At 37.7% G+C, this 25,558-nt stretch overlaps 1 protein-coding gene across 4 annotated transcripts in view; it reads right to left on the bottom strand.

Annotated features, from left to right (window-relative positions):
- STIL (STIL centriolar assembly protein) overlaps window positions 1–25,558 on the bottom strand; it is a 63,367-nt gene that overhangs the window by 9,731 nt on the left and 28,078 nt on the right. For 2 of the 4 annotated variants that reach the window (XM_089923092.1, XM_089923081.1), the window contains 8 exons: window positions 24,845–24,995; window positions 22,225–22,334; window positions 16,022–16,136; window positions 13,906–14,874; window positions 8,157–8,322; window positions 6,726–6,954; window positions 2,158–2,371; window positions 622–872 (listed from right to left, as the gene is read on the bottom strand). In XM_089923092.1, the coding sequence (XP_089779218.1) occupies window positions 622–872; window positions 2,158–2,371; window positions 6,726–6,954; window positions 8,157–8,322; window positions 13,906–14,874; window positions 16,022–16,136; window positions 22,225–22,334; window positions 24,845–24,995 (2,205 nt within the window). The other 2 variants (XM_089923088.1, XM_089923097.1) reach the window with 2 other exon arrangements.

Raw genomic sequence — 25,558 nt, 5'->3', positions numbered from 1 at the left:
TGGTGCGTGGGCTTCTCATTGCAGTGGCTTCTCTTGTTGCAGAGCATGGGCTCTAGGCGTGCAGGCTTCGGTAGTTGTAGCACACAGGCTCAGTAGTTGTGGCTCGTGGGCTCTAGAGCGCAGGCTCAGTAGTTGTGGTGCACGGGCTTAGCTGCTCCGCGGCATGTGGGATCTTCCCGGTCCAGGGCTCGAAGCTGTGTCCCCTGCATTGGCAGGCGGATTCTTAACCACTGCGCCACCAGGGGAGTCGCACAAAAAGGAATGTTTTTGCCTTTTAGATGGCACAACTGCATTAACTGTACATCCAGTAGCTGGCGCAGACTCCATCACCTCCAGGAAAACTTTTCCAGACATCAAAAATGAGCAAAAGCTCATTTCTCTTTCTATAAGACTCCCAGAGCATATTGTTGGCCAATATCCCTCAAATTACTTAGGTATATAACCTTCTCCTCTACTAGAAAAATCTAAAGGGTAGAAACAATCTCTTATATTCATCATATAGTAGACCCTGAAAAAAGGATAAGCCAATTGAATTGAGTGGCAAGCTTATAGCTTTTTTCATGAGACAGCTGCAATACATTTAAATTTTTCTTTATCTTTTAAAACAAATTTTAAAGTTACCTGGCATGATCCACTTTATGTACATTTTTCTTCATTTTAGTAGGAGAATCAATTTTTACTCCAAGGCTTCTTAGTTGCTTAAGGGTTGCATTAAGAACACAATCTTTGTCCACTGGTTCTGAATCATGGTTTTTTTTTTTAGTATGGTAAACATTCTGCATTCTGGTGCATTCGTGACTGATAATTACTGCTTTGGTAGATGGCTGCTCAGTTTCCTTGTGGGAGTTATTCAATAGGTGGTTCCCTTGACCCTGATGAAAAAAGAAAAAGGACATATTTGAAAAATCACTATTAACAGTCTTAGGAAACAAAAATGCAAATAATAGTGGTAAGTAATGCCAGAGAAGAGCAAAATATTATCCTGCTAAATTCTACAAAATATCAAATACATTTGCCAAGTTTTATGGAGTTTTTATAAAAGAAGCCCATCTTAATGAATGAACGATTTCATCAGATCCTACAGAAAACTTAGAATGTTTGTTCAGAATTTGTTCATTTTAAAACCAAAAGATTTAAAATCATTTGAGTAATATTTCAAGTATTTTTAAGGATTTATAGTAAATTCTTTACAAACAAAAGTTTAAAATCATGCCTTCATTTGAAAAATGATAATGTTTCAGAGTTATAAGTTTGATCTTTATGTTACTTTGAAAATTTGACTCCTCTCTTTTCTCGCTTTGAATGAGAATGACCTGTGATCCTATCTCTGCCTTCCTGACATTAAATCATACTTCATTCCCTTGAGCACACGGCTGCTAGCACCAGTCTAGGACCTAGCAGGCAAATAACAAATATGTGTTAACTCATGAATACTTAGGGCCCTATGACGTATGTTTAATTAGCCTTCAATTATAAATGGAGAAATCAAATGTTCCAAAGTCTACAATTGGTAAGTGACAGCCACGGTCATTCGACCTTCAAGTCCCAGTTTACATTCTAGCTTTTCCAAGATGACTATTTCCTCCAAACAGAATTACCCCTTTTTATTGTGTATTGCCTTTGCTTACAGCACTTCTCAGCCTGTCCTATAGTTATTTGTTACTGGTATCCATGGGCTATTTCCCATAGGTTTTCAAAGGCAGAGACGGTCATATTCATCTGTATATTATCCACTTAGTTCATTTTCTTACACTAAGCTAAGTATTCAATAAAAATCTGCTTATCTGAACTAAAGTCAGTAAATATTATCATAAATATTCTACTACTTTCCAATTTTCAAGTTTCCTGCAAACTCTTGCTTATTTTTCTGGTACTAACTTTAGTTTGAATTTGGCATAATGTCAACATATTTTTAAAATAAGACATTTTTTTCCTGGCTATCTAAGTATCTGGTGACTGGCATGCTTACAATGAGTTACTGAATTTAGGTTATCATAATTTATGAAAAGCTAAAAGAAATAAGTGACATATCATTAATTTGGGGAAAACCTTTTTATATCAGGGTCCCAATCAGTTTAAGGATAGGAAAGGCTTAACTCACATACCCCAGACTAAATAACCATCACACAAAAGATGAAATGCTTTACATTTTCTTACCAACACATCCTGGAATCGTTTCTGGTTATCAGATGGTTGATGAGGCAAGGGTTGCATTACTTGCTCAGTTTTGGGTTCCCCTGATGTTACAGAGCTGTTAGTGGCACCCTCTGTTGGTCCACTTTGGAAGCACATGCTTACACTCTCCGCCAGCAGAGGATTTGGAAAGAATACAGGCACATCAGGTTCTTTTCTCACAAGTGGAGAAGAGCTGCTTGAAAGGACATACATATATAAAGTAAGTGTTAGTTATCAAGGTATCTTTAATGTATATTTGAAGTGCAGTAACTTTGGGAGAACGGGGTAAGACTCGGCAGCATTCTGGTTTGTACCGTCAGCTCTTAGTGGTACTAGATAAGCATTTCATCTTGATTGGCTGTATATAAATGGTTAAGATGGTAAATTCTATGTTATTTTGTTTTACAACAACAACAAAAAAAACAAGCAAAAACCTTAAAAGGTTTATTAAAACAAACACAATTCCTTATACTGTCAGTCAAAGCTCTCTGAAATTTGGTAGTCAACTTGGCTTTTCAGCCAATCTCTTTCCATGCCTGTTTTATTTTATATTCTGAACAAACTGGATTACTAACAGTACTCTGAATTCTGCCCATAAATTTTGTCTACAACAGAACAGTTCTCAATCTTGGCTACACATCAATATCACTTGTAAAGTTTTAAAAAATACAACTGTTTGGACTTCTCCCTTCAGAGATTCTGAATTGGTGAAGGGCCCAAATTTACCTGTATTTTCAAGTGCCACTCAGCCAAGACTTACTGTTCTAATGCCTTTAAATTGGCACACTCTCATCAAAATCCTATCTACTGCTCAAGGGACATTTTAAAACTTTGCTTCCTCTATGATGTTCTAAAACCTTAACTGGGTATGTCCTCTTGCTTCTTTCAACCCCCATTAGCACTTCCTTTTATCTCTTAGGTCACATATATTCTCATTTATAATATAGTTTGTTCATTGTGTCTGGGGCAAATTTCTTAATCTCTCTGGGCCTCAGTTTCCTAATTCATCAAATGCGAAAAATGATATCCACCTCCCTGGGTTGAAAAACATGAGACAGGATTAAAGGAGATACAAAGTACCTAGCATAGTACCAGATAAACATAGTGGGTGGTCCATAACTGCTAGTTCTCTTCATCTCCTGCTGCTATCCCCTTGCTTCCTAAATATCACATTGAACCTTTATCTTCAACCATGTTAACTAATTTCACTTTAGTGAAAATACCAAAACTCAAATGTAGAAGCAGAAATCCAGCCTTTAGAGATTTTATGGCTTTTTGGGAAAGTACTTGTACTGAGCAGGATTTTTATCATGCAAACATTTGCAAAAGCACTTTATAAGGAGAGTCCATGTCAGTTACTGAGTTTGCCTTATTCTACCTTTAGCTAAATGATGACAATAATTAGGTACTAATTCTGGTACTATTCTATGTGTTTTAAATACATTAACTCATCTAATCTTTACAACAATGCTGATAGGTACTACTTTCACCGTCTCCATTTATAGACAGGAAAACAGAGTCATCCAGACATTATGAGACCTGCCCATGGTCACACTGCTGTGATTCAAATCCAGGCAGTTTGGCACCATGCTCTTAATCACTCTACTATATTGCATTTTCAAGAATTTAAAAATATGTGTCTTGGTGTCTAACCTACCAAACAAAAATAAAAGCTAAAAAAGAAGACAAGAACCAAAACATTAAAGATTTCAAATTTAAAAGAATTGTTTAAAGATGATTCTAATATGGCAAGTATTAGTAGGTATGTCCAAAGCACGACTTCTTAAAAAAAAAAAAAAAGCAAGCTTGTGTCAAAAGAAATATCATCTACCACTCTCCCCTGGGAAAAAGCAACCAATTACCATATATGCTGCAAGCCAAAAAATTTATCTTTCACAAACTGCTTTAACATTAGACTGATTCAGCAAGACATCCAAAGAGGGCAGGGAACCCAGGTGGCCAGGTGCCATGTATGAATACTTAGCACTGGGAACCACAGCATGAATCAGACCAGATGTTTGGGAAGAATCTCCTAAAGAAGCACCCAAACCACCACATACAACACTGGAGATACTATTTAATCCAAGTCATATATTATGCTGAACAAAGATCAGATTTACATCTGTTATATGTTGGAATCAACAGAGTTAGTTAATTGCCCTGAAAAAGCAATTAACTGCATTCTATCAATGAACTCAGATCTGTTTCTGAAGTTAAAAACCACAATGGCTTGGAGATTTTTTTTTTTGATGTGGATCATTTTTAAAGTCTTTGTTGAATTTGTTACAACATTGCTTCTGTTTTATGTTTTGTTTTTTTGTCCAAGAGGCATGTGGGCTCTTAGCTCCCCAACCAGGGATCAAACCCACACTCCCTACACTGGAAGGCAAAGTCTTAACAAAGTGGACTGTCAGGGAAGTCCCTGGATTGGAGACTTTTTAAAGTTCTGACTTAAAAACTATTTCAGGGGTAAAACCTCCTAATTCCTGATAGTCTACAGTTTACAGAAGTTAGGGAGAATATATAAGGATAACCACAGTTCATGCCTCTTTGTTCTCAGTTTCTATAATTATTCCAAATAAAATGTGGACTTATTTTGGGGCTCACCCCAAATTGCTCTTCCTATCACTGAACGTTTATGAAGGAGCTAACATGGGGAACCAGACACTGGGTCAAGTCCTAAAGATATAGAAATGAGTAGGATCCCTATCCTGTAGGAATTCAGTCTAGTCGGGGAGACACATATACAGATCTTTTTAATACACTTGTGGTACATACTATGAGTACTTAATTGAATTGTAAGGTTAAGACATATACTCTACTGAGCAAAGCAGATAAATATTTCTAGTTTTCTGGAGGGGTGTATTTATTGTTTTAATCATTATTGTAACCGGAATAATTTAAAATGTCAAATATTATCAAAAGGCTTATAATTTTAAAAAGTAATCAACTGCCTGCCCCATGCCCCCCCCACCACTGAATTCACCTCTTTTAAAACTGTTTCATGTGATATTACCCTGTAGTGTTTTAACTTACATTATTGCTCTACCTTTAACATTTATTCTACACCTGATCCCTTCCACCACAGTCAATTCCAAGGCACCTTCACCTCATTTGGTCTTTAGTCTATTAACGAGTCTCCCTACTTCCACTCTTAATCCTCATCAGTTCACTTGCCACACAACAGCTAGAATGGCCTTTAAAAAATGAAAATCAGATCATACCAGCCCATTATTTAAAATCCTCCCTGGTTCTAACGAACACAAAATAAATTCAGAACTCCTTTTTACAACCTACAAAGCCCTACATAATTTGGTTCCTGCCTGTTATCTCTGACCATATTTCCTGTGCTCTCTCAGTCACTAAGTTCAGCCACAATGGCTTTCCTGCTTGTTTCTGGAACTCTCAAGCTCAGGCACACCTCAGGATCTACACTTGCCATTTCCTCCACCTGGAACACTCTTTGCCAGATATTGTCATGGTTGGCTTCTTCTCATCATTCAAGCCACTGCTCAAATGTTACCCCCTCAGGGAAGGCTTCTTTCACCACCCTACTTAATAATGCCCCCTCACTCCCATGCCACTATCCCAGTTACACTCCACTTGGTCACCCTGGTTTATTTTCTTCAGGCAGTCGTCATTATATGATTTCCTGCCGATGTGGTTACTGTTTGTCTCTACAACTCATGGAAATTCCATGATGTCAGGAGCTTTGTCTGACCTACCGCTCAATCTCTAGGGCCTAGTTCTGTGGCAGCACATACCAGAAACTCAAAGAATATTTGTTGAATTTATTTCCAAATTTGCTAAGGATCTAAATTACTTCACAATCCTTATCTTTTTTTAATGAAAATTTCATAATGAAAAATTTCAGACACAAGAGGGAATAGTTTAACAAATCACTATGTACCATCACTTTTTAAAATTACCTACTCAGTCTACCTTACTTCAATTATACCCCTAGCCATTTCATCCCCACCAGCTTATTCTGAAGTATATCTCAGGTAACAGGTTGTATCTCTCAGAAATAAAGACTTAGCTATACATATATAATTGCAATATGGTACATCTTTAAAAATTTACAAAATTCAGGACCCCAGCTCCAACTGGGATCTAGTGTTATCAGAATCTCTACAGTGAGGCCTGAGCATACATATTTTTGAAATTTTCTTCAAATGTTCTGATTCAGCCAGACTGTTTTACACATCCAATGAGCGACATCTGGGAATGGTTCTAGAAGGCTCAGAATTATCTGTTACAGGGAATTCCCTGATGGTCCAGTGGTTAGGACTCCTCGATTCCACTGAAGGGGACACAGGTTCAATCCCTGGTCAGGGAACTAAGATCCCGCATGCCACGCAATGCGGCCAAAAAAGAAAATTCAAAAAAAAGAGAAAAGAATTGTCTGTTACATAGGAATCACATTAGGAAAGACACCAATGAAAATACTTTTAGAAAACAAACAGTTTCTGAGTTAGAGTACCAGAAGAATATTAGAATTTAAAAAGAAAAAAAGAGGTAAGATGAATACTGAATCAAAGAGATCTTACTTGGATATAGAAAGTTGCTGATTAAATTCTTCCACAGCAGTGTTGCTCTCTTCAAAACTGGGAATATCAACAGCTTTTAATGAAGATGCACTACCAGGAGTACTTGTGACTTCATTATTAATATCGACAGAAAAATTCATGTCCTCACTGGAAATCTTGGTATCATCTTGTCTCAGCTGAGATTCAGGCTCTTGATCATCACCTGCCGCATTCCAAAACAAGCTGGCACCTGGACATCAGATGATTTAACAGATACTGAAACAAACATCCACGTATAAAAATAATTCTCTGACAAACCTTTGTTAAGTAACACTAGCTATATTAGTTTAACACAATTACCCAGAACTGTTTTCAGATTATATTTTCTCAGAAATGCCATGAAGAGGTAAGTGAAAGGTGAAAAGAGAGAAAACTGGGGTACAAAGGGAAAGAGGACATTCTGGGCCCTACCTCTTCAAGAGGTGTGGCTCTCAAATGATGTGTTTTACCTATCAAGGTTCTAAATATGATTTGGGGTGTATATGTGTTTTGAAAACTGCTGTTCTGAAAAACAGGAGAAAATATATAAAATGCAAATCCCTAGGCTCTCTGATTTTGATTCTTAAATACAATATTTATGATACTATATTAGAGATGTATCAGACATACATAATATCAGGCGAGTATTTAAAAATCAAATGTCGGGACTTCCCTGGTGGCACAGTGGTTAAGAATCCACCTGCCAATGTAGGGGACACGGGTTTAAGCCCTGGTCCGGGAAGATCCCACATGCTGCGGAGCAACTAAGCCTGTGCGCCACAACTACTGATCTTGCGTGCCACAACTACTGAAGCTCGCGCGCCTAGAGCCCGTGCTCCACAACAAGAGAAACCACCGCAATGAGAAGCCTGCACACCGCAATGAAGAGTAGCCCCCACTCGCCGAAGCTAGAGAAAGCCTGCGCGCTGCAACAAAGACCCAACACAGCCAAAAATAAATTTTTAAAAAAAAGGCCTTTTATTTTGCTTACCAAATGAAGTAGACATGGCTTTGTGAAATATGCAGTAAAGCCTCTCCATGACATAGTAATGTGTAGAGTACTAGACAACTCAGAACCCTGTGTTTTCCCACTGAGCCCTATTTTCTCTACCATCTGTTCTGCCATCTCTCAATTCCACCAACTAAGATTCTACATTCCCTTCAAAGCCCAGAATCAATAACACTGCATAGATGAAACCTTCCCTGATCCCTCAAAACCACAGATGACTTCTCTCATTAGAACTGGGGGTTCATCTTGAGAAAGCAGCAAAAACAAACAATATATTTATTATGTTATATGGTTTCCAATCTGTTTTCAGAAAGAGTAAAATTACACAAAGACTTAAGTTATACTCTCATCACCTTGGTTTTGACATTATGTGTACCATGTACAAATTTAAAAAATGAAATTACCTGTGCTTACAGCAATGCTTACACTTTTTCTCATGTGCAAAGCAGGGGGAGACTGTGCTTCCATGGAAACCAACTCCATTTGTCTGGCAGCTTGCACTGTGTCTTCAACAGTGGTTGTCTTAGGGGAACAGGGCTGCAGAGACTGTGCTTCCAACAAACGCTGAATCTGTATCAATTAAAAACATACTTTACACTGACAGTGAAGTAATCAACCAAACTGGCATAAGAGTTTAAAAATGAATTACAAAGTGCCCCCGTTATAAATAACTGACTTTTAACTATATTTTCTCACATTTCAACTACATTATACCATAAAACTTACTCAATGTCGAAAATCATTGTCATTAGTTATTAAGAACTTAAGTGGGCTATCTATAAATTTAAAAATAAAAACATACAGGTGTTTAGATTAGCATTCATAAATTGACACTCACATAGAAAAGCCTTAATGTTAACACTTCAAACATTTTATTCCTATTTCACTTACAAACCAAAAGTAAGATAGGAGGCATACTCTAACTCCATATACCAAATTTGAACAATTTTTTACACAAGATTCATCTTATAAAAGTTAACCAGAATTGCCCGCATTTGGTCATGCTGAAACTGGAAATATTAATAACAGTCTCTAACACTGAGTGCTTCCTGTTTACAAGACACTACAATAAGAGCTCTTATGTATGATTTTTACAATGACCCCATGAAGAATGTACTACTATTAAGCACACAGAAAAAAACTTGAGGCACTAAAAATAAAGTTACTTGCCCAGATCACATAACTAACAAGTAGCAAAGCTGAAGTTCAAACACCAAAAGCTTCCCCTCCTCCTTTTAAAATTGAGATGTGATTCACATACAATAAAACTTATCCCTTTGAAGTATACAATTCCATGCTTTTTAGGATATTCACAAAGTCTGCATCCATCACCACCATCTAACTCTACAATATTTTCATCAACCCCCGAAAAATCTCTGTACCCACTAGCTGTCACTCTCCATGGCCCCAGAACCTAGCCTTTGGCAACAACTAATCTACTTTCTGTCTCTGTAGATTTGCCTATTCTGGACATTTGATATAAATGAAACCAAACAATATGTGGCCTTACATCTTGCTTCTTTCACTTAGCATAACGTTTTCAAAGTTCATCTGTGCTGTAGTACCTATCAGTACTTCACTCCTTTTGATGACTGAAATATTCCATTGTATAGATAATGTCACACTGTGTTCATCTATTCATCAGTTGATGGACTTTGGATTATTTCATCCTTGGCTATTATAAATAATGTTGCTATGAACATGTGTATACAAGTTTTTGTGTGAACATATTTTTTCATTTCCCCTGGATATACACCTAGGAGTGGAAAAGCCTCCCTTTTTAAACACTGTAATTTTCTATTTCCCTGTAAGTTATACTGTTGTGTTCAACTCATTAACTTTAGTAGATTAACTTTATTAATATAGGAAAATAAGTATTATCAATAATTGTTGAGATCAATAGAAATACTACCTGCACTAATAATACAAAGTGGCATATGTACTTATAGTGGTTTGGAGCATGGGCTTTAGTGTCATGAGGATATAAGTTTAAATCCTACTCTGCTACATTTTGGAAAAGCTATTTAGCTACTATGAGCTTCAACATTACCTAAAACTAAGGTTGTTGTGAGGACTAAGAGATAAACAAAATAACTGTAATTTGTTGAGTGTTTACTATAGCCTCATCCTACAGTAAGCATTTTATCTAGACAGACAGGTGTGTGTGTGTGTGAATATATATACATATACATATAAATTCATTTAACCATCAAATCTACATATAATACCAATCACTGCCCTCAATTTACAGCTGAGAAAAGTGAGGTTTAGAGAGACTGCCTAGGAAGTACTCGATAAGAGATTTATTATAAAGCTATAGAGATTAAACTGAATGGTAATAGTGCTGGAATAGACAGGCAGATCAATGGGGAACACAGTACAGAAACAGATACAAACACATGATACTTTAATTATACAATAAAAAATGCATTTCTAAATCATTAACAAAAAGATATATTATTCAGTAAATATATGGAGTCAGTCATCTAAGGATTAAAAATAAAAAAATCTTTTATCTCATATACCAAAATAAAGCAACAAATATAATCCTGGGGGCGTGGTGGTAATGAAGACTAAATTTTTTATGATCTTAAAGGGAAGAGGCTCTTCTAAACATAATACAAAACCCAAAAAGAAAATGACTGATAAATCTAATTATGTCTAAGCTGGAATATTCCGTACAAATGATTAAAACACAAAACACTTAAGACAAACTGTAAGAAATGCCACATACAGATGATAAAGAACCAATTTCCTTAATATACAATAAGCTCTTATAAATTGATTAGAAAAGGACTTAATAGAAAAATGGGTAAATAGCAGAGACTTTATAGAAAGAAAATACAAATGGCCAATAAACAATAAAATGATCACTCATAATAATACAATGCAAATCAAAAGTTTCTATTAATAAAGACTGATAACAATTTAAGAGTAGATATGTCCAGTATTAGAGACATGGGAAAATTTTTGAAGTATTAAATTGGTATAGCCTTTCTGGTGCCCTTTTTCACTCATTCAAGTTACAAAATATGTATTAAACAACTGTTTGGTTTTTTTTGCAGTACGCGGGCCTCTCACTGTTGTGGCCTCTCCCATTGCAGAGCACAGGCTCTGGACACGCAGGCTCAGTGGCCATTGCTCACGGGCCTAGTCGCTCTGCGGCATGTGGGATCTTCCCGGACCGGGGCACGAACCCGTGTCCCCTGCATCGGCAGGCGGACTCTCAACCACTGCGCCACCAGGGAAGCCCTAAACAACTGTTTTAAGTGAAGTATTATTCAAGGTGCTAAAGAATACAGTGATGAATCTTTTAAAGAATACAGTGATGAAGCTCCCTGCCTAGAGCTCCCTAGAGACAAAAAACTAACACATGTAATTAAGGCCTGACTGAATGATGAGAAAGAGCTAGCCATTAGTAGAATTAGAAGAATGTTTCAGGCAAAGGGGACTAGAAGCTTAAGCACATAAAGTGGAAAGATGTTTGTGTTTTTGAAGAACAAAAAGCATACCACTGCAGCTGAAGTGTAGTCAACATGGAAGACAGTGGCAAGAGATGAGCGAGGAGAGGGAGACAGAAGATGAACCCAAAGGGTTTTGAGGGTCAAGGTAAGAAATTTTGATTTTATTTTAATTGCAATGGAAAACCATTGTGTTTTAAGCAGGATCCCTATGATCTGACTTGGGCTTTAAAAAGATGGCTCTCATGTTTCCAACTGCAGGAAAACATGAGGGAACAGTACTGGAAGCAGCATGTATGGAGAAGAGAAAATGATGGTTTGAATTAGAGTGGTAGCAGGAAAGATGGTAAAGAATAGTTAAGTTCAGGATACAGCTAGAAAAGTAAAAGCCTTGGTTTTTATGCATAGGATTTTGGCCTGAGCAGCAGGATGAGAAGTGATGTCATTAACTGAGATAATAACGATAATGAAAATAATAATAATAGTTAACATTTACTGAGCACTATATGCCAGGCACTATTCTTGGCCCCTACCCAGTAACTCATTCAGCCCTTAGAACTCCATACACTTATGTATATTCCTCTTTTGTGGATGAGAAAACTTAAGTCAGACACATAAAGTAACTTGCCCAAGATTGTATAACTTATGTCACACCAAAATTGGATTAGAACCCAAGGAGCCCACTCTCTTTAACCACTACACCAAAATAAGACTTTGAATATTAGAAGAGGAGCAAGTTTGGGTACCTTTGAATATTTAAATGTGTGTTCCCTTTGACTTCAAAATTTTACTTCTAGAGATCTATGCCACAGTGGTACATGCATATATACAGAAGATACAAGTATAAGGGTGTTCACTGCTGTACTGTTTGCAAAAGCAGAAACTTCAAGCTGCTGAAATAATTGATAAGAGACCAATTAGACGGTTTCTTGTACATAACAAGGGAAGCCTATGCAGAATAAGATAGTTCTATAGAAACGTATATAGAAAATGTTATGATACTCTCAAAAAATTTAAATAGGGACTTCCCTGGCAGTCCAGTGGTTAAGACTTTGCCTTCCAATGTAGGAAGTGCAGGTTTGATCCCTGGTCAGGGAGCTAAGATTCCACATGCCTCGTGGCCAAAAAACCAAAACATAAAACAGAAGCAATACTGTAAGAAATTCAATAAAGACTTTAAAAATTGTCCACATCAAAAACATCTTAAAAAAAAAAGTTAAAAAAAAAAGTTAAATGTTACCTGAAAAAAGTTTTTAAAAATACGTTAGCAAAATACTATGTGAATTTATCATAGAAGCATTTTCTACATCATCTTTTGTGTTCTCCAAGTATGACTCAATCTACACCAGAGCCAGTAGTCTATAATTTACATTTTAAGTATATAAATCCCAAGTACTAAGATTTCTAAATAGCTTAGAAGACCTTTTTAGCCGCTATTATCTTTTTTAAAAAAACAAGATCAAGGGCTTCCCTGGTGGCGCAGTGGTTGAGAGTCCGCCTGCTGATGCAGGGGACGTGGGTTCGTGCCCCGGTCCGGGAAGATCCCACATGCCGTGGAGCGGCTGGGCCCGTGAGCCATGGCCGCTGAGCCTGCACGTCGAGAGCCTGTGCTCCGCAACGGGAGAGGCCACAACAGTGAGAGGCCCGCGTACCGCAAAAAAAAAAGACCAGAAAGAAAGAAAAATTTCTTTTCAATGTGAAATATTTAGCCACATTAAAAATTCTGCCAAATGTTTATAATCTTTTGTTACATTTTACAATTTCAGAGGATATACCTGGGTTCAAAAAAACAGCAAAGCTGAATTTTTCTTGGGTGTCTTAATCTAAAGCATTTTAAAGCAGAATTTGAAAAATGTCATTATCTTGTTTTTGCAAAATGCGAACACTACGACCCCAATTTTATAAAAGGCTTTTTTAAAAAAAATCACACATGTATATATGTCCATTTTACATATATTAGTATAGTTATAGGGTCATGGAAAAAACTATGAAAGTATCTACTTCAGGTTGTTTCCACTGGTACCAGGGGGAAAGGAAGGAGTGGGGGGTTTGCGGTAGGTATGTGGAAGAAGGGTGTCAGTTAGCAAAGAAAGAAAAAGACACAATACAATAAAGACTAAACTGTGCAAGGATATAATTAAAAGACTAAGAACTCTGTCATAAAGGCCTGAAGAAAGGAAGCATTTCAGAATAAAATGAGTAGAACAAGCCTAGTATAGATACACAGAGGAGGCACTACATGTACTCTGTAAGGGTACACTGGCTAAAGGTTAGTTTACACACTATAGGGTTGACAAACTACAGAGTATCAGAACCTACTGTGCAGGCTTTATATTTAGTTGTATATAAAGTTTAGTAAATTATACAGACTTCTCATTAGAGGCAAAAAGTGAAAGAAAAATACAATTATGTTGTAGGTTAGGATATGCACAAGACAGAGAAGAGAGGACTTGCTTTCTAGGCCTAGTTCTACTCCTAACTAGCAATGTGTCATTGGGTAAATTATTCTTTCTCTCTAATCCTCACTTTACTTACCTGTAAAACAACAGGGACTAGAATTCAGTTTCCAAGGTCTCTTCTAGTTCTGACATTCTACAATTCTACTCCATAAACTATAATTACTGAAGAGTTGCCAGTTATTTTTTCAAAACCCTATTAATACCAAGAATTTAACAGAAGAAAGCTAGCAAACCTGTGCCTGAAGTAGTCGCAGCTGTCTGTCTTGCTCTGTGACGAACCTGTACGCATCCGGAGATAGTCCCATCATTCCATTATCTGACCCAGTCTTGGGTGTGTGCACGCATACTGCACAAGGCCATGGGTTACATGAGTCCACGTGTGGAGGTAGTCTTGCCACAGGCGATGGTTCTACATTGCTGTGGGAAGAACAACCCCCCATGTTTCCCTGAGGTCTCAAGGCTACAGGACTACTTGAGGAACAGAATGCATTATGATACTGCGCTGGACATCCACTTGGATGAAATAATGAATGTTTTTGAAGGGCTTCAGACTGGAGGTCTTGAGTGGATCCTACTGTATTCATTCCTTGCCAAGAATTTATTGGACTATATTGAATACGGCCATGATGCTGAAAACAATTGCAAACACTTGTGGAATAGTAAGATGGTGGTGGGGGAGTAGGTATCTGAAATTCCATTGGTCTTCCTGAATTATGGGGTGAAAAAACAAAATTGTGTGGGTGGGGCTGTGGGGCAAAGGAAGACTGCCTGGAATTAAATGTGGAGGATCTTACAGGATACTCTTCTTTGTGTACATTTCCAGCAGAAACTGTTTGAAGCTTTTCAGATGCCTCAGGAGATGGTCCATTAAAAGAAGATGGTTTAACACTGCTCCTGATATGGGGGTTCCCTTTCTTACAGGTAGATGGCCGTCTTACTTTGCAGTGTCTCAAAGGAGCAGTGTCCTGGTTTAATTGATTTGGTAGCCCTCTCAAGGAAGGCTCTCCAGCTTCAACTTCTGGGCTGTGTTTCTCATCATAAAGCTGCGGCTGCAATGGCTCAAAGTGTTCAGAATGGTTAATCAACAAAGGAGGATTTTCATTATTCACCATTTCCAATGTGTTAGGCACAGGGTTTGATTCTATGAAGTTGCCATCCAATACAAGTGAAAGTTCAGGAACTGATGGCTGGATCTTAGAAACCTGTAAGTGGGAAAGAAATTAAAGAGGAAAAAGTACCTTTTAGGATAATGATATATGCTTCATTTTCCTTTGATTAGTATTTTCCAAATTACATCCAGTTATTTATTAAAAAGTGTTTATTCTTTATTTAGACAGTTAACAAATATTTTCTGGGCATCCATGTGCTAGTACTAGAAATGCAACTGTGAACAAAATAAATAAGGTCCTTGCCCTCACAAACTTATTTAACAATGAAACTCCTTTCACTGGAACACTGATTAATGTTGCTTAGATCACAGAACACAATATGGGAAACTATGTTATAACAGACTTCTTTTTACCCTCTCTGAAAAAAAAATTATCAGACCTGATGCTTCAACACATCTAGTAAAGAATAATGTTTCTGCATCTTAAATAAGGGTCTTCCAATAAGTATTCAGAATATTCTACTAAGTGAAATTATTCACTGCTATTCTTTTTACTGATACCAACTAAAAGAGTTGGAAGAGAGCCAAAAAGAATAAACAAAATACTAGCTGTGGCGAATTTGGTTATAATTTAATATTAATTTTAAAAAGCCTTTCTCATTCCTTTTTCTTCTAATAAGTAATTAAGACACAACAATTCTAAAATAACCCACTAGTTGGCCTCAATAAAAAAATTATGGCAGGTTATTAGCAATCTCCAAAAGGAAATAGAATGTTTTCTCAGAATATGGTAATAAGAAACGATGTTGAGCTCTGGTTAATGTACAGAATGTTGAGTCTATATGGGTTAAAAGCACCAGATTCTGAAACTAAACCTCCTAAATCACTAGGTTTACCAAATCCCAAACTTCCTGAATTCCAGCTTTACTACTTAATAGTTATATAATCCTAGGCAGGTAACTTAACCAATCTGTTCCTCAGTTTTCTCTGGGAATAATAATCATATATACTTATTACAATATGTGTACATATTCATATATATTATTACATATAATAATTATATGTACCTGTGAGGAATATATATATATCTCTTTATATACAGTCAAAGCCATATACATATAGATAGCTATAGATATCTTAGAATGAACTTAAGGAAGTTTTAGGTAATATTATTGAGTGCTTTAACATGAAGAGACTTTTAGGTTTCTAATCACAAAGGTGAGTTCTAAGATCAGTGATACCTTCTGACTCACTGGATGAGGACTAGGAATTGGTCTTGGAGAAACATCTTCATCTTCAACACCAGAGTCATGATCACTTATTGGCATTTTCCCTGGAGGTAACTTTTGAGAAGACCTAAAGAACAGAGGGGAGAAAATATAAGTCTTCAGTAATTTAGTTTTCATTTGTTCTTTCTTTCTGAAGCTGAATAAAGTCCTTTAATAAGCCACAATAGTATCTGGATCATTTAATTTAGTATCTGACAACCAAAAATTATTTTATTTTTTCAGGCCAGTGCCAGATGATCAGGAAAGCTGAGCCAGTCAGACTCATGCTTAATAATCTACCCTCTTCTCCTGATCATGGCAAGTTTAACCCAGTTATTCTTTTTTTTAAATTTATTTTTAATTGAAGTATAGTTGAATTACAATGTTGTTAATTACTGCTGTACATCAAAGTGACTCAGTTATCTATCTATCTATCTATCTATCTATACACACACACACACACACGCACGTGCAGGCACACATACATTCTTTTCCATATTCTTTTCCATTATAGTTTATCACAGGATACTGAATGTATTTCCCTGTGCTATACACAGTAGGATCTTGTTGTTTATCCATTCTATATATACCAGTTTGCACTGATAATCCCAAACTCCTAACCCAACCTTCTCCTGCCCCCCTCCCCCTTGGCAACAAGAAGTCTGTTCTCTACGTCCCTGATTTTGTTTCTGTTTCACAGATAGGTTCATTTGTGTCATATTTTAGATTCCACATATAAGTGGCATCATACGGTATTTGTCTTTCTCCTTCTGACTTACTTCACTTAGTATGATTATCTCTAGTTGCATCCATAACCCAGTTAATCTTAATGTCATAATAAAGCAATAGTTACTGAGCATTTTCTGATTAACCACTTAGGGGAGTATAGAAATTAATAAGATACAGAGCTTGCCATCAAAAATTTATTATCTGATAAGAGAGATGTATACTCACTGTATTAAACATACTGCATTAAACTCTGTGTTAGAAAGAAAAATCAAGTAAGGAATTACATTTTCCTATGTAATTATATCTGCGATGGTAAAAAACTGAGACATTAATTGAAATACCTCCTTCCATTTAGTCAGTTGAAGTTATTGTGTCCCAGGTGCCATGTCCCAATAGAACACAGAAAAATTTTAAGTGCTGGTACTGAGTTTCAAAAGCTGAAATTAGAGTTTAAGACTAAAATTTGAAAGACTATACGCATCCAGTTTTTTTCCATCCTAAACTAAATAAAATCTCAGTAGCTGAGGTAAGGAAGACAAAAGAAAACCCAGAAGGAAGCTAAGAGAGCTTAGACATCAATGGAACTCCTAAGAAAGGGTCCTGTCTCCTTAGCAGGAGAACAACAGAAACCCCCAAGTAGATATGGAAGATTTGACAGCAGAATAGACCTTAGTCCCAAACCCTGATAGTCTGTAGAGGCAAACACAGAGTTCTTTCTGTGCCAAGGTGCTGCAATGAAACAATCTCACAAAGCTCTCCTCCCACACCCAAGAAGGACATGGAGAATACAGAATGATATTCCATATGCCTCAGTGCAGCATGGGCATGACCCAGAGAGCCAGTGACCTGAATAGGGTAAGGAGGTCGCAGCAGGATCCTGCACAAACCAACTGCCAAAAACCAGATGCAAATGAAAACACCTCAGGGACTTCCCTGGTGGCGCAGTGGTAAGACTCCACGCTCCCAATGCAGGGGGCCTGGGTTCGATCCCTGGTCAGGGAACTAGATCCCACATATATGCCTCAACTAAGGAGCCAGCAAGCGGCAACTAAAGAGCCCGCAAGCCAGAACTAAGGAGTCTGCCTGCTGCAACTAAGACCTGGTGCAACCAAAGAAAGAAAGAAAGAAAGAAAAAGAAAGAAAGAAAGAAAGAAAACACCTCAGCAGATGGCTGAGTGGTGTGGATGGATGATAATCATGTCACCCCACATCACCAGTAGTGGCAGAGCATTAGTCCCCTCTAAATTACATATAATCTCAGAAGAAACAGACCTTGAATTAACTGAAATTTGGCTTCTATAACTGAGCAAAATGAATAGGAGCTCAAAATAGAAATTAATTTCAATTACTTTTTTTTTTGGCTGTGGCACCGCGCGGCTTGTGGGATCTTAGTTCTCCAACCAGGGATCAAACCCAGGCCCCAGCAGTGAAAGCACGCTGTCCTAACCACTGGACCGCCAGGGAATTCCCTCAATTACTTTTAAAAAGAAAAAAAGTAGGGGACTTCTCTGGTGGTCGACTGGTTAAGACTCTGCACTTCCAATGCCGGGGAATCGGGCTCGATCCCTGGTTGGGGAACTAAGATCCCACATGCTGCACCAAAAAAGAGAAAAGAATAAAAACAAAAAAAGTTACATTTTGGGTACACCTGAGTTTGTGGCAAGGAATTAATATTTGCTACATACTTACTTATGATAAACATATACAAATATACACATAGATACACACATATAAAATTTCCCAACGCTGAGCAATAAAATCCATTTCTGAGGGACTTCCCTGGCCATCCAGTGGTTAAGACTGCGCTTTCACTATAAGGGGTGCAGGTTCAATCCCTGGTCAGGGAACTAAGATCCCACATGATGTGTGGCACAGCCAAAAAAACACAAAAAACAAAAAATACTCATTTCTGAGCTTTTTTAGCACCCAAGACAAAAAGAAAAAAATGTTGTATAATTTTAATACCAGTTATCTAGGTAAGATAAACATTTTATTAAAATTAAAATCTAAAAATAAGTGATCCTTGGGGCTTCCCTGGTGGCGCAGTGGTTGAGAGTCCGCCTGCCGATGCAGGGGACACGGGTTCGTGCCCCGGTCCGGGAAGATCCCACATGCCGCAGAGCGGCTGGGTCCGGGAGCCATGGCTGCTGAACCTGCGTGTCCGGAGCCTGTGCTCCACAACGGGAGAGGCCACAACAGTGAGAGGCCCGTGTACCGCAAAAAAAAAAAAAAAGTAAAAATAACTGATCCTTATCAAAGCTTTGGTCAGAGTTGAAAATAGACACGGCCGGACTTCCCTGGTGGTGCAGTGGTTAAGAATCCACCTGCCAATGCAGGGGACACAGGTTCGAGCCCTGGTCCCAGAAGATCCCACATGCCGCAGAGCAACTAAGCCTGTGCACCACAACTACTAAGCCTGCGCTCTAGAGCCCAAGAGCCACAACTACTGAGTCCATGTGCTACAACTACTGAAGCCCGTGGGCCTAGAGCCTGTGCTTGACCACAACAGAGGCCACCGCAATGAAGAGCAACCCCTGCTCGCTGCAACTAGAGAAAGCCCATGCATAGCAACGAAGACTCAATGCAGCCAAACATAAATAAGTAAATTAATAAATTAAAAAAAAGAAAATAGACACGGTTTTTCAACAATGTTAAAGAAATTCCAAGTGTCCCCTTAATTTGGCTTTTTCTTCCATAAACATTCAATAAAAGCTTGAATAAAACCTTAAACCTTAAGACAATGAAGGTGTTCCTGCAAGTCTGTAAGAATATAGTTTTCTGCTGATCTAACCCGCTTCAAGAATAACTTAAGGGCTTCCCTGGTGGCGCAGTGGTTGAGAATCTGCCTGCTAATGCAGGGGACACGGGTTCGAGCCCTGGTCTGGGAGGATCCCACATGCCGCGGAGCAACTAGGCCCGTGAGCCCCAACTACTGAGCCCGCGCGTCTGGAGCCTGTGCTCTGCAACAAGAGAGCCCGCGACAGTGAGAGGCCCGCGCACCGCGATGAAGAGTGGCCCCCACTTGCCGCAACTAGAGAAAGCCCTCGCAGAGAAACGAAGACCCAACACAGCAAAAATAAATAAATAAACAAACTCCTACCCTCAACATCTTCTTAAAAAAAAAAGAATAACTTAAAATGCCCAAAGATAGCGTATACCTCAGACATCTTTCTAATCCCCAGAACCTGTGAATATGTTAGTGTAAAAGGAAAAAGGGAGTTTGCAGATATGATTAAGTATCTTGAGATGTGGAGGCTCAATGTAATCACAATGGTCCTTATAAGATGGAGGCAAGATGGTCAGGCAGAGAAGGAGATATGAGGAGGATAGAAGAAGTCAGAGAGAGATTTGAAGATGCTATGCTGCTAGCTTTGAAGATGGAGTAAGACAAGGAATGCAGGTGGCCTCTAGAAGCTGGAAAAGGGAATATGGATTCACCACTAAAGCTTCCAAAAGGAATGCAGCCCTACCATCACTTTGATTTTAGCCCCAAAGATCCATTTTGGACTCCTGACCCCCAGAACTAGAAGATAATAACTTTGTATTGTTTGAAGTCACTTAAGTTTGTGGTACTTCGTTAGAATAACGGATATAGTCATAATTCCCATTTTACAGATGGGATAGTGATGTTTACAACCAAGACTTGAACACATATATGTCTTATACCATAACCTGAACTCACAACTATTATGTTACGTAGCCTCTATAAATAGTTGGCATAGCTGGCACTTATTTTAAAACTGTATCATAGTTAACTTCCACCTACAGAATCAAGTGTTAAGGACAGATGAATGAATGCTATTTAAAAAAGGTCAAGGGGCTTCCCTGCTGGCGCAGTGGTTGAGAGTCCGCCTGCCGATGCGGGGGACACGGGTTCGTGCCCCGGTCCGGGAAGATCCCACATGCCGCGGAGCGGCTGGGCCCGTGAGCCATGGCCACTGAGCCTGCGCGTCCGGAGCCTGTGCTCCGCAACGGGAGAGGTCACAACAGTGAGAGGCCCGCGTACCGCAAAAAAAAAAAAAAAAAAAAGTCAAGCTAGGGACTTCCCTGGTGGTCCAGTGGTTAAGACTCAGTGCTCCCAATGCAGGGGGTACGGGTCTGATCGCTGTTCGGGGAATTAAGATCTTGCGTGACAGGCGGCACGGCCAAAAAAAAAAAAAGGTGAAGCTATTTTCTCAATAATTGCAATAATCTATAATGAACCTTATACCTGCTTGTTTCTCATACAAGATACTAAACAGATAGTATTAAAGAGGCCCAAAGATAGGTTAAGGTTATAATCAAAAAGTTGAGAAAAGGACAAATCAGTTGTAAGTGCAAGTTAAAAATAACAATAGTTTCTGAGCTACAGAATCAAAGAATAAACCAGCATTCCAAAGTAACTTTTAAATGAGGTTATTAAATACTTGGCAAATATTAATTTAATGGACCTCTCAAATAATACAGAGAATTCAACACTCCATTACTGAACTATAAATTCCATGAGGAAAGGGATCGTGTCTGCATCTGTTTTTAATACCACTATATCCCCAGCTCTTAGCACATTATCAGGCACATAGTAAAATAAATGAGAAAGCTAGAATAGGGATATGAAGGGTTAATTTTATGTGTCAACTTGGCTAGGCCACAGTAGCCAGATTTTTGGTCATACATTATTCTAGATGTTTCTGTAAAGGTGTTTTTAAGATGAGATTAACATTTAAATCGGTAGACTCTGAGTAAAGCATATAATCCTCCATAATGTGGGTGGGTCTCATCCAATCAGCTGAATGCCTTAATAGAACAAAGACTGACCTCCCCAAGAGGAGGGAATTCTGCCAGGTGACCACCTTTGGACTCTAACTGCAACTTGTCTCAGGCTGCCAGCCTACCCTGCAGATTTTGGCCCTGACAAGCCTTCCCAACTGCACAAATCAATTCCTTAAAACAAATCTATGTATATATATCCTGTCACTTCTGTTTCTCTGGAGAACCCTAATACAAAGGAAATATCTACTTTACCATAAAAGGTATATATGGACCCAAAAATTCACAACCATTATTTAATATTCTCCAAGTGCATTTGCTTTAAAAGTTTTCTTTTTTAGGTAGAGGAGTTATTTTTTATAGTAGTTTATCAGATAGGCCTAGGTTTAATACTACAAGGAAGGGAAGAGAAGGCAAACTAAACAAAAACAGGATGCTTCTTCTTAAACAAGATAATGTCTCGACAAATACTTCTGTTCCCCTATGTAATAAATCAACTCAAATGAGAACCATATTAGAGTTGTCACTTCATTAAAATTATCATCCAACTTCTATGAAGCAATGCATTTAAAGCAAGGATACCTATGGTAAAAGATTTACAAATAGTTTCCTCAGAAATATTTAGGGAGTTACTTTAATTACTCACCAGAAAACTAATAAAATTAATTTAAAAAGTACACATGACAATAAATATCTTTTACCTCTTAATTGAAAGATTCTTGGAAACTTTGTTAAAAAACTCTCTTTCTGCATTCTGGCCTTCAGCACTCAGTTCAAAATAGACTGGGTTTTTGTCAGAAGGTTCAACATTCTGAAATAAAGTACGTCATACTTTGAGATGTGACTTACATAAACACCAGAGAATTCTATTTAGATGACAAGTAGCTCTGAAACACTGGGGGGAAGGCGACTTCTGATTTCTGAAACTATAATCTTTTTTAAAAAAATCATTCTTTCAACTGAGATATAATTGACATATGACATAATACTTTCAGGTGAACAACATAATGATTCAATATTTGAATATACTGTGAAACACACACTACAATAAATCTAGTTAACCATCCATCACCATGCAGAATGATAAATATTTTCTTATAAGAACTTTCAAGGACTTCCCTGGTGGCGCAGTAGTTGGGAATCCATCTGCCAATGCAGGGGACACGGGTTCGACCCGTGGTCCTGGGGGTATCCCACATGCCGCAGAGCAACTGGACTCATGCGCCACAGCTACTGAGCCTGTGCTCTGAAGCCCATGAGCCACAGCTTCTTGGCCCCTGTGCCACAACTGCTGGAGCCCGTGCGCTGGGAGCCTGAGCTCTGCAACGGCAGTGGCCACCACAATGAGAGGCCTGCACACCACAACGAGGGGTGGCCCCTGCTCGCTGCAACTAGAGAGCCTGCGCACAGCAACGAATACCCAACGCATCCAAAAAGTAAATAAAATAAATTTAAAAAAAAGAGAACTTTCAAAATACAATATAGCATTATTAACTATACTCACCATGCTGTATATTACATCTCCATTACTTATTTACTTTATAACTGGAAGTTTGTAGCTTTTGACCACCTTTGGCCATTTTGGCCACCCTCAAACACCGCCCCCCCCCAACCTCTTGCAAACCACCAATCTGTTCTCTGTGTCTGTGAGTTCAATGAAATGTTTTGTTGTTGTTGTTTAAATACTGCACATATAAGTGACATACGGTATTTGTCTTTCTGTTTTATTTATTTCACTTAGCACAATGCCCTCAAGGTCCATGTATATTGTCACAAATGGCAGGACTTCCTTCCTTTTTTTACAGCTGAATATTTTCTCATTATACTAATATAATATGATATAATGTAATATAATATAAGATAAATTACATTTTCTTTATCCATTCACCCATCCATGGACACTTAGGTTGCTTTAATATCTTGGCTATTGTAAATAATGCTGCAATTAACATGGTGGTACACATACCTTTTTGAATTAGTGTTCTTGTTTCCTTTGGATAAATACCCAGAAGTGGAACTGCTGAATCATATGGTTCTATTTTTATGCAATCTTTTTAAAAAACTATCCATCTCCCTACTACATAAATGAAAGTAAAAACCTAATTATCTTTACTATGTAACTTACTCAATAACCAGGGATTCAGTTAAAATAGTAACTTTAAACTGAACATACAATCTGAAGAATAAAATGAGTGATATATATGTGAGATATGTCTCTAAAATGGAAATAGACCTCATTTAAGATGATTATGTTTATAATTTAAATACAAAAACTTGACTCATGAATCAATACAACCTATAAATGAAATTAAAGGCACAAAATAAGATCTGAGTGGTAACACATGGTTATTTAGGGCTAGCAAAATTTTTTTTTAATTTTATTTATTTATTTTGGCTGCGTTGGGTCTTTGTTGCTGTGCGTCGTCTTTCGCTAGTTGCAGCGAGCGGGGGCTACTCTTTGTTGCAGTGCACGGGCTTCTCATTGCGATGGCTTCTCTTGTTGTGGAGCACGGGCTCTAGGCACGTGGGCTTCAGTAGCTGCATCACATGGGCTCAGTAGTTGTGGCTCACGGTGTCTAGAGCACAGGCTCAGCAGTTGTGCAACACGGGCTTAGTTGCTCCACAGCATGTGTGATCTTCTGGGACCAGGGCTTGAACCCGTGTCCCCTGCATTGGCAAGTAGATTCTTAACCAATGAGCCACCAGGGAAGCCCGGGATAGTCAATATTTTTGTAAAAAAAAAAAAGCATAATTATTGTTCATTTTTGGCCTTAGAATATTTTTACATAATGACATTTACGGTTTCAAAGATCTACTTTTTCTGCGACCATCACCTAAATGTATTGGGTTGGCCAAAAAGTTCTTTCAGGTTTTTCCATAAGATCTTACAGAAAAACCCAAACGAATATTTTTGCCAGTCATATTAATCTATTCTGATTCCTAGGGTTATATATTATAGACACTGACTTTTAAGTATGAGAAACCATTTGTTATACCCATACATTTAAAAATTAACAATCAGGACAAAGAAAACACTAAGATCACAAATTAACTCTCAATATCATAAAATGATACAACATATACATTAAATTCTTGATATAGTCTTCAAAGGTTTTAGGAAAACATGGGAAAGTTACTCTGTAGATAACGTTTGATCCTGCATTAGAATTTGGTTCTGGAGGTATGGCCTAAAATTTACAAAACAAAATTAACCATAAATGAATAAAGTTAATATTTAGTAAGATTGATTATAAATAAAGCCTAATAATTTGAGTACAACCCTGAATAGTCATAAGTGTGCTAGGAAATCAAATCACTTACTTTGAAAAGATGTAATGTTTCCTTACTAGTTAGTAGCTGGAATCGAAGGTCAGGTAACCTGCCATCACAAGGGAGGCATTCATAAAACTCAGGATCCTTATGTGTCACAGAATAGAGAACTATAATGAAATTTCCAGATTCTGAAAAAACCCTGGATAAAAAAATGCCATTTAATTAAAATTTACTGAGAATAACAAGAATACACTCAAAGAATTCTATGTGAGTCCCTCAATCTAGTTAATAGACTAACTAAACAGTCCAATTTTTGGAAGAAAACTGAGGGGCAAATTTATGCTTACTTTTTCCCTGACCAGGGATCGAACCCATGCTCCCTTTAATGGAAGTGTGGAGCCTAACCACTGGACCACCAGGGAATTCCCTATGCTTACTTTTTAATGTTACTAATTTTTAATTTTTAAAATACATTTATTATAGAATACATCTTCCTTGTAAATACTTTAAACAAAAACAGGAATGTATAAAATAGAAAATGAAAACATCCCATTCCACTCTCCAGTTTACAGTATTTACTTTCAGAATTTTCCCCTAGGCATATGCAAACATTTTATACAATTTAACAAAAACAAGGTACTATACACACTATTTGCATTTGTTCCTTTTTTTTTTTTTGAGGGAAAAGAGAAATAACATTTAATTAAAAGCACACAACATGATTACTAGGGTATTTCTAAACCACATATTCAATAGGTCTGT

The sequence above is a fragment of the Delphinapterus leucas genome, chromosome 1, assembly GCF_059928025.1.
Source record: "Delphinapterus leucas isolate spDelLeu-1000000601 "Yukka" chromosome 1, BTC_Dleu_Yukka2, whole genome shotgun sequence".
Taxonomy (NCBI): Eukaryota; Metazoa; Chordata; class Mammalia; order Artiodactyla; family Monodontidae; genus Delphinapterus; species Delphinapterus leucas.
Note: the sequence above shows the minus strand (reverse complement) of the source record. Positions and strands in the feature narration are given on the sequence as shown.